This window comes from Bombyx mori, chromosome 4 (assembly GCF_030269925.1).
Source record: "Bombyx mori chromosome 4, ASM3026992v2".
NCBI classification, from domain to species: Eukaryota; Metazoa; Arthropoda; class Insecta; order Lepidoptera; family Bombycidae; genus Bombyx; species Bombyx mori.
Genome location: NC_085110.1, coordinates 12,394,931 through 12,405,157, shown reverse-complemented (window position 1 = coordinate 12,405,157; position 10,227 = coordinate 12,394,931). Strand labels below are relative to the sequence as shown.

Genomic DNA, 10,227 nt, shown 5'->3' with positions numbered 1-10,227 from the left:
TGAAGATCAAGTCACTGATTAAACAAGATACTACAATAAAAAGAGACGCTCTCTTACCTTGAACGAAAGCGAAAAATTACCATAGCATGCTATAATAAAACATAACGAAAAACGGGCCATTTACAAAGTTCCCTCGTAACACTACATTATCTGCTATCAGTGGCGGTCGACAAAGTAAAATTGGGGACACCTTATTTCCTCGGCTGGTTTGCAAAACACGTTCACGTTTCCCACCTATCCCCACATCTCAACGCTTATAGATAGTATCTGTTACACTTATTAAGCGCTCTGACGCGGTGCAACATTTACTATACTTCAATTTTCATAGAGGCGTACGGTTGACGGTATTGTTATTGACGAGAACGGACTCGGCGATGGATCGCGAAATGTTTGGTAACGTCGTACTTCGGTGTGTCGTTTTGAGGGTTTTAATGCCGGGATCAGGTGGGTGCCTTCTTCACGCTGCCGCCGCCGATAACACGCTAATGCCCTCAACTTTGCACCGCAAAGGGCGGTCGGGAGAGGAGGGAGAGGAGTGAGTATGAGTTTGTAGGAGGACGTTGTTCGAGCGAAAGCGTGAGAAGTTAGATCATTCGCGTTATTGAACGAAAATAGCTTTATTGGTTACTTTGGTTGGCAGTGCGACTTCTTGAATACTACAGTGTATTTAAATGTGGCTCTCTGTTTTATTTTACTCTTATCTGTTATTTTACTTCTATAGATAGACAGATAAGCCCAAAATCGTTACCTCACGTTAAAGGGTATTTTAGCCCATAGATACAAAAACATTCAAACAACCATCTTCAGGTCGAAGTCCCAATTGCTAAACCATTAATGATCCGTAATTGAATTCTATGAAATTACACTCTTTGCAGGTTCTATTATCTATACTAGTATTATAAAGAGGAAAGATTTGTTTGTTTGTTTGTATTGAATAGGCTCCGAAACTACTGAACCTATTTGAAAATTCTGTCACTGTTTGGAAGCTACACTATTCCCGAGTGACATAGTCTTTTTTGAAAAAAATTAGGGATCCTTTCTAAAACTCCAATAATGTAACCCAAAGTGTAAAAAAATTACCTAACATATTCTTTACATCGCGTGTCCTGCGAAAACTATTGATGATAGAATAAAGTAATGTACTACGACTTTGGAGAACACATTATTATTTACAAAAAGGTGTCGCGACAGCATATGTCTAACTATGCCGCAATCAGTGTCTTTTTATTGAAAAAAATAAAACATCGTTGAAATTTTTGTTAAAGACCCGAGCGGAGCCGGAGCGGGCCGCTAGTATTATAATAAAATAATGTTGCAATTTCAGCATGAACATTGACAATGTTCAATTAAAAAAAAAAAAATAGGCATAAATTATTATTTTCAAATTAAATATCCAAATGTATGTACCTTATCTATACTAATATTATAAAGAGGAAAGATTTGTTTGTTTGTTTGTTTCGAATAGGCTCCGAAACTACTGGACCGATTTGAAAAATTCTTTTTCCATTAGAAGCCGACATTGTCCCTGATGAACATAGGCTACTTTTTTTAATTTTTTTTTATTTTATTTTTTTGGTTTCATGTGTGTTTTAATGTTTCCGAAGCGAAGCGAGGGCGGGTCGCTAGTTTAAAATACGTAGGTGAATTATATTTGGCCATCAAATCTATACCCATAATATCGCTATATACGACTAAGCGACGCGCTCCAATGAATATCTGCGGTAATAAAAGTAACATTCGATTTTATTACGTACTATGATATTTCGATAATGTTGCCACCTTAGCGATGAAGGCCCGTGTGCCTACTCTATATGCATTGTTCCACTGTAACCTTCAGGTTTACGTAAATATTTCATAACGCACGTTTCGCGTATTCCACGAAAACGCGCCGGACCCACGATTTGTTCCGGTAGCGAACCGCCACGGAAAGAGGTACATATATTTGCGGTAATAAACGTGAATTTATTACCCTGTTACGTCTGCAGTTTTACTGAAATGTGGAGATGTGTGGGCTCGGTGCGGCGACATTAGCGCCGGCTGCCTCTCCCCTGCCTACCCGCCTCTTTGTATGCGTAAGTACTCCTATGTACCGTTCAAGTTTTATGTGGCTCACATAAAACATTGTTCTTCTGGAATAAATTAGAGCACAAGAATTATACCGACATCTGTTATTGCTACAGATGCGCGCGACAAAGGGTTGAGAATAGAGATGTCTTGTTTACCGTTTAAGCGACACCTATATTTTCGTATCGACTATGATTACTAACATTTCTCGATATGCGCTACTCTTACACATAGATTTTTTCAAGTTTCGAAAAAGCTCGAAGATCGGAAAATCTATCTATCTCTATATATATAAATATGAATTGCTGTTCGTCAGTCTCGCTAAACCTCGAGAACGGCTGGACCGATTTGGCTAATTTTGGTCTTTAATTATTTGTGGAAGTCCAGAGAAGGTTTAAAAGGTAAATAAACCTGAAAATGCTCTGAATTAAATAAAAATAACAATTTTGTTTTTCCTTTGATGTGTCCCCCATCGGACGGATTCCTTTTGTTTGTTTTGAGTTTATTTTATACAAAAATGTAGGTCTTTTATTTATCGATTGAGGCACTACTAAGTCTGCCGGGTCAGCTAGTTTGCTTATAAAAATTGCTCTAAGCCTACATATATTTAAAATTATTTATTCATTGTTGTCTTTTTTTTTTCATTCATAGATCATGTAGTAGTAACGAAGCATATTACAGGCACAAGCTCAAAGATATGTCAACGTGACATATTACTGCTGGAATCTACTTTTGTAAAAACTAAGATTTCTTTCGTACAAACTTTGGTGTAAACAGCTATTGATTTATGTTTAAATGTCATGAAGCTATAACGTGTCTCTAAGCTGACAACGTTGAACATATTCGTAACTCCAATGTTAGAAGCAAGGAGTGCGAATGTTCACAAACAGAAGAAGCAGCGTATAAAGATTCGAAGCACGTTCACGCCGCTCGGGCTCCGCAGTTAAAAGGGGATTATGAGCCGAGTGGCCAATGACACGATATTACAAGCCCCACGCCCGCCGCAGATCAAGGACCCACTGCCAATAACGCTGGCTGAATAAGGCTTCGCTCAAAATTTCCATTTATAGACCGGTCGTTTGATAACAGTTTCCGGAAAGAACGACAGTTTTGTGGACAGACCGTGTGCTTAGTGCGAGTTTTTTAACGTTCTCGATAGCGTAAAAGTTAACTCAAATTTGCAGGTATGCAGTTGGAACAGCGCCCCTAGCGGCAAACGTAGGTAGCGTTCCAACTCCATACAAATTTGAGTTAACTTTTACGCTATCGAGAACGTTAAAAAGCTCGCACTAAAAAATAGCACTTATAGTGCCTGAGGCAGCTACAAAACAAATTCGCTATTTTATCATATAGCGCATGGCGTCGTAAGCCAATAAATATAAAGATTGTGCACAGTGTTAGTGCTTCCTTTGCACTGGACGCCCGTCAGTAGCCTTTGCTTTGCATTGCGGGCTCACGACATATCAATTTATTAAATGATTAAATAAAATACATTAATAAACAAAAACAGGGTTTTTCAATTGGTAGTATATTGTATTATAAATCTGTAGGCACTAATTGAATTACTCACATCATCGTATCATCTAAAAAATCAATTAATGTAATCTAAATTAATTAACACGAAACATTAAGATCGAACGAAACGCGCAGTCACACGTTAAATTCAATCGGGCCGTATCAAAAACGTGGCGTCATCCTAACAATATCTCCGATTGGAAACAGTTTTACAAGCAATAAATCGTGGCCCCCGAGTCGCCGGCTACAACATTTATTAGCTACAATCCAGATTAGATTAGCGTTGCGTCCCCGGATTCGGTCGACCCATGGGACGTGAAATTTGTCCCAGTAATGTGGCCACGCGCCGAACTAATTCGATGGAGTCCCGTCCGCCCCTATGTGACTCGAATGTCCCGACACTGCTTCATTTTAATTGAATAGTTGCGCGGAGGGTGTCGCCGTTGTTTTGCTAAAGATAACTTTATGGTCGCTTTGCATAATCGCCGACCGTGACTCTCTAATTTGTAACAATTCCGCAAATCTGTTACAATTCAATATCGAACACTGTTATTAAATGTATCAATAAAGGTAAAATAATTCGCACCTTTAGAATTGAATTGGCTTAATCCAAAATTCTTATTTAACTTTTTTTTATTGCTTAGATTGGTGGACGAGCTCACAGCCCACCTGGTGTTAAGTGGTTACTGGAGCCCATAGACATCTACAACTTAAAATGCGCCACCCACCTTGAGATATAAGTTCTAAGGTCTCAGTATAGTTACAACGGCTGCCCCACCCTTCAAACCGAAACGCATTAGTGCTTCACGGCAGAAATAGGCAAGGTGGTGGTACCTACCCGTGCGGACTCACAAGAGGTCCTACCACCAGCAAAAAATGACAAATCATCAATTACATTTAACTCCAAAAATGTAATTGACGATTTGTCATTTTTTTGTTTTTAAATTTTAATACTTTATGGTACATATGCGCTTTATTTGAAAGAAACGGAAAGAGTTATTTTTCCTTTTCTAGACTAAAAGGGATTGTCTAATTTTATAAACTGATAAAATACATGTTTACAAGTCGTTTGAAGTATACAACTAATTATCTTTATTTTTTTAGTTAAGCCACTTCAATTCTAAAAGTATGCAATATGTTAAAATACAACATAAATACCTACACGCAAACATTAAAGTACCGATTTTATTTTCAACATTAGTATGCTTAGAAAATAAATTTTCTCGACACTATTGAACTTATTTTGGCTCGTACGAACCTTGAGGTGAAATCTTTACGTTAAGGACTTTCGAATTTCTCTTTTCAATTCCATTAAACAAACGGACAAGCTTACAACAGACCTTGTGTATCTATCTATTGTATCTAGCTCATACATTATTTTAACAAACCTTAACGTCTGCAATTGGATAAGTAAATTACACTTAAAATAAATATTACTTATTATATGAAAGTTTTTCACATTCAAGTAGTTTTTATTTCAATTATGACTACGCTTCAAACATAGCCCTCGTAACGCCATCTAGCGTTGATGCGTATGACTAGAACAGGTACGTAGGTCGGCTTGCTCATGGCGCTTGTTCTCAACTAGGTAAGCAGAGACATCGTTCATGCCTCATTTTTTATATTGTGTCCGCTAATTAGATGCAGATGAATTAATATATACCACGTTTAGTTAAGACGCCTAAAAGTTTAAGCGACTGTGCCCTGCGAAGTAATAATGTCAAATAAAGATTCTAAATGTACTTGAAAATATTATTGGCAATTTATTAAAGATTCATAGTTTTATAGTTTAACAAAAAAGAAATAGGTAGGTATATATTTTTTTTAATAAAGAAACATGAAATGATACCCATAAAAATACACAAAATAAATAAAATCATAAGCAACGATAATGCACTGGTAGTTTAATGGGTAGTCAAAACAAAATTTGATTGCACTGGATTTTTGCGAACCGCTGGCAGGACGGGTGCGCTGATGATGAAAAGGAGATGGCGGCATCATTTGAGGACTTAGGGAACTTCCCATGGAATTCACATGTGGTATAAGATACGGGGAATCTGAAGTCGCTACCCAGACCCTAAATGATACTAGATAATTAGGCGAAGCCCTACGTTACGTCTGTACAAATGTTTATGCTCTACAAAGCACAGGTCTAGACTCTTGCGGAGTTCTGTTGTCCTCTCTGGCTTGAGAGTCACAAACCGGCTCCTTCTATGTCACTCTATAAGAATAAGCCCATCTGCATGATTTTACCATGGTCATAGCCCACTCAACATTAAATGAGTTGTGAGGATTTGTTTTAAGGTTTAATTTTAACTGACAAGGAAGGTTGGCAGGTAAAGGAAATTGAATTAAATACATAAATAAAACCAAACATACGTTAACAAACATTTAATTTTTTATTATTTATCAATATATTATCTTTAATAACTACCTATAATTTAACTACAAAGTCGCCGTTCGGGTACATCTATGTGACCATCGCAACGTGGAAATTATACATAGACAGCAAATATAATCATATTTTATTATTATTAATACAACTAGTAATACTTAATTTAGAAGCTTAAGTTAACTATCAATCAAATTTGTTTCCCGTTGTATTGCACATTCTGTCCAAACAATATGAATTTGGATATTTAAAACATATAATAGATAGGTCATTAGCCGACGGCAAGGTTTCTTCTATTGAGTATCAATACTTGATTCAGAGATCAACGAATACCAACATTCAGATAATAATAGTGCTACACCGATACCATAAAACTATTCCACTAAAGCTACAACACGAAGTTTCGCAACCGTCACTACTAGATGAAACTATTAGGAACATATAACAACAGTTACACATTTAAATTAAATCGTTCGTCGTCAAATATCACTTTACATTATAATACAACATCACGGACGAGCCGCAGATGTAACTCGTATTCACGTCGACGAAGAGAAACTTTAATGTCCACTGTACAATATTAAAAGACTATAATTCTTCTTCAGGGAGCGCGGAATAACAGTGAGCTGAGTGCGAGTTTCTTAACGTTCTTGATAGCGCAAAAGTTAACTCAAATTTGTATGGAATGGGATCGTTTGCGTACGTTTGCCGTTAGGGGCGCTGTTCCAACTGCATACCTACAAATTTGAGTTAACTTTTACGCTATCGAGAACGTTAAAAAACTCGCACTAAGCACACAGGATACGATCAGTACTACTCGCCAGTCTTATACCAGAGAGAACCGAAGCGCAGACAAACCACGGGGACTTGTAGGGAGAGGTAAGTGAGGTGAGTAACACTAAGTAGGGCTGTGCGGGGGATGCGCGGCGTGCGGTGAGGACTCGGGCGAAGAGGCGGGGGGGGAACGTCGTGCTGGGTACGGAGAGTAGCGATGCGGTGCAGGGTACGCCGGTCGCGCCATTTGCAGTCCCGACCCTGATGCTGCTAGCTGTTGCTGCGCCAATAGTTGCGGCGCCAGACAGGCCCACTGTCCCCAAAGCGCCGCGGCCGGTACCCCGTACAGCGGATACGCCGCGCGCAAGAACAGCTGCGACCGGGCCGCCAGGATCGCCTTCTCCTCCAAAGTCAAGTTGTTGTTGTGCTGGTCCAAGTCGAAGGGCCGCAGTGGCGACCGCAGGTAGTGCTGCTCGGCTAGCATCGACTCCATCGTCTCCCTGGAAACACGGACGGGTCGGTTTACGCCATATATTATCGCGACAACGAACGATCAACGTGTGTATGATTTGGTATATACCTATGATTGACTGCATTGAAGCGCGCCTCGTCAGAGATGACTGACATTCGGTCGTGTTCTCCCGTGATATAGAATCTCAAACAAAGAAAAGCGAAATGAACATTTGCACGAATGGAAGAAAATACATAAGGGATCGAATGGAGCTTGGTCTTGCTGACTGGGATGTTTTGTTGGGAACAACACAGCGAGACAAATGAAAACAAATTACATCCTACACTAGTAAAATAGATTAGAACGCATTGGTAGTAAACCTATTCGATTGAGCACAACGCAATAAAGCTGTGGAAACTCGAAACATAACTGCGCTACACACAGAAGTATCAATCAACATCAGATATTTATCTGCGAGTGTGTCCAATACACTATTAACTGAATTCCGTCTTATGCTATGAACATTAATGATCGCTTTTATGACCAGCTGAACAGAATAACTCGATTTAATGTTTATTTTTGGTGAGTTCACATGACGGTGATGACTTAATTTTAGACATTTGTATTGGGTAAATAAAGGCTGTTGAAATAAGTTTATTATAGTTACCTTTCGAATTCAGTGAGACGCGACGAGTCGCGGAAGCCCTTTGCGAACGGATTACTGTCAATTTTCAATTTCGTGATCTGAAACAAAACGGATACTGTGATCCACATTCGAACTTTGAAGTGACGAAAGATGTGCATTGCTCCATTTTAGTTACAAATTCGAACAAAAGATCGAATCTTTGCGAAGTATCTAACACCGAAAGCCATTAATAATCTAGAAATGAGAAAGAAATTAATAATTTTAAAGAGTTATTTGAAACAATTTAAAGCTTGTAAAATATCGTTTATCAAAGCTAAATAGACGCTAAGCATGTTTCAGTTTTATGAAGTATAATAATAGAGTGTAATGAATTTAGTCACACATAACCAAGTAATAGCACGATTTCAATTAGATTGTACGAGGAGAACTGCCGAGGATTATCATAATAACCTGTTCATAACTGGCGACTTAGTATCATTATGCTACAGTTTAAAACGATCAGGACGATCGTGCAAGTAACGCGTCTGTGTGAACAGTCTCCTTAGAGATGTGCCACCCGCGGAGTACCGTATACACCGACTAATAAGGTTAACTTATTGACGACATTCCACATCGGTTTATCATTTTAGTTGACCGCGAGTAATACAATTCAGTGTTCGTTTTATGTTCGAAATGCAATTTAATAGGGCATTTACGATACAATATGTTTCCGTTCTGCCCATAATACTAGATATTATAAGATATTGACATACTAGATATTAGATATACTAGATATTTTAAGATTTTATTTTATATCTTCGAGAGCGGATAGTGTGATAAAACCTATTGTTTTTATATTGTTTTAATTTTGAAGTGACGGCCTACCTAGTTTTAAGCAGGTACTGGAATTCCCAACCCTTATATAATTACACGTCAACATCTTCCACTACCCTTCGAACCGGAAAATAAGATTTCTTAGAGATAGAGACAGGCAGGGGGTTGGTACCTACCAGTGTCCATTTAGAACGCTCTGTATTAGTTCATTGTACGTTCGCCGAGATATTGCGATCGACCCAACAACAAATTCAAAGCCTAACTACAAAATTTATTCCAAGTTGGCACAATAATTATTTTACGACAATCATTCGATAATAGGGCTTTTAATCCACTGAGTTTCACGCCGGATCTTCTCAGTGGGTCGCGTTTTCGATCCGGTGGTAGATACTGCGAAGCACAGCTCTTTTTAGGGCCAGTAACTCTCAGACACAGCCCACTGAGTTTCTCGCCGGATCTTCTCAGTGGATCGCGTTTCCGATCCGGTGGTAGATTCTGCGAAGCACTGTTCTTGCTAAGGCCAGTGTTAGTAACACTCCCGGCTTAAGTCCCGTGAGCTCACCTACCCGTCAAGGAGAAGCTGAAGTTGCCTCTCAAGGCTATCAGCATAGGTAGGGAAAAAAGAAAAAAAAGGCAAATAAACAACTTTATTTGTAATTGGATAATCATCGCCATCTCCAAAGCTACATCGTCTTATCTACTTGGCTAATCTGCATCATATTAAGAAACATTTTATTTGAAAATTAATTTTAATAAAATCCAGTAAGAAAAAGTCATTGCTCTCATAATGCAAATATTTGATTTAATATCGACACAAGGTGTTAAAAATATGTTTGGGAGAGTGAAGCAGTCGATGAAAAATCGCCCCCTCGCTGAGTGGCGGCGCTCCCGCTGTGGCTCCACAATTTGTGCATAATATTTACGATAAAGCCTTCCTCGGAAACGAGTCATCATTAAACAGTGTCCGCTCGTCTAATAACCCAACGGATTAAACCTATGCTCACACTAATTTCACCGTCTTCTTGGCAGCTTTACGAAGGGGTCCGAGAAGGTGTAAATTTTTTATATACATTTACGCAATAAACAAGTGATCAAGGGAATGTTTGTGTGGATCTATCGTCGCGTTCATTCGCTGACGATAATTACTTGTCGATTGAGTTCGCTCTCCGCCGTCAGCTCTACCTGTCTGACACCTACACGGTGCCAAATTGCTCATTGTTCGACTAATTCACACTAAGCACCTATATAATAAGTAGGACTATGAACTCTTGACAGATTTCGTATTACAACTGGACAGGTAGACTTATAAGTCTATGCAGTTTCAATGTAATAGGCACTTATTGCCAGAACGATAACTGTATTCAAAACAGTTGTAAATTTGATTTTATATTTATTACGCGTGGCTTGGATTGCGTAAATCAAGAGAGTTCTTATAAATTCCATTGTACCGACAATTAACTTCTTAATTTCTGTTGAAGATATTTATGCGTGCGTTTGATGTGGTTCATTGGAGGCGCGTTAATCTATGAAACGTCTTGATAAATATGTCCGGAGCTAAGTTGTTCTGCTTCA

General features: G+C 38.7%; 1 protein-coding gene across 2 annotated transcripts in view; it reads right to left on the bottom strand.

The window, feature by feature from the left end:
* Window positions 1–5,955: 5,955 nt before the first annotated feature.
* Window positions 5,956–10,227, bottom strand: part of LOC101738862 (T-box transcription factor TBX20) — a 42,976-nt gene continuing 38,704 nt past the window's right edge. Inside the window, exons 5-7 of one of the 2 annotated variants that reach the window (XM_004930910.3) lie at window positions 7,864–7,940; window positions 7,326–7,400; window positions 5,956–7,245 (exon numbers count right to left, since the gene is read on the bottom strand). In XM_004930910.3, coding sequence (XP_004930967.1) covers window positions 6,870–7,245; window positions 7,326–7,400; window positions 7,864–7,940 — 528 coding nt within the window. In that variant the 3' untranslated portion in view covers window positions 5,956–6,869. The remainder of the gene's footprint in view (window positions 7,246–7,325; window positions 7,401–7,863; window positions 7,941–10,227) is intronic. The other variant, XM_021351164.3, reaches the window with a different exon arrangement.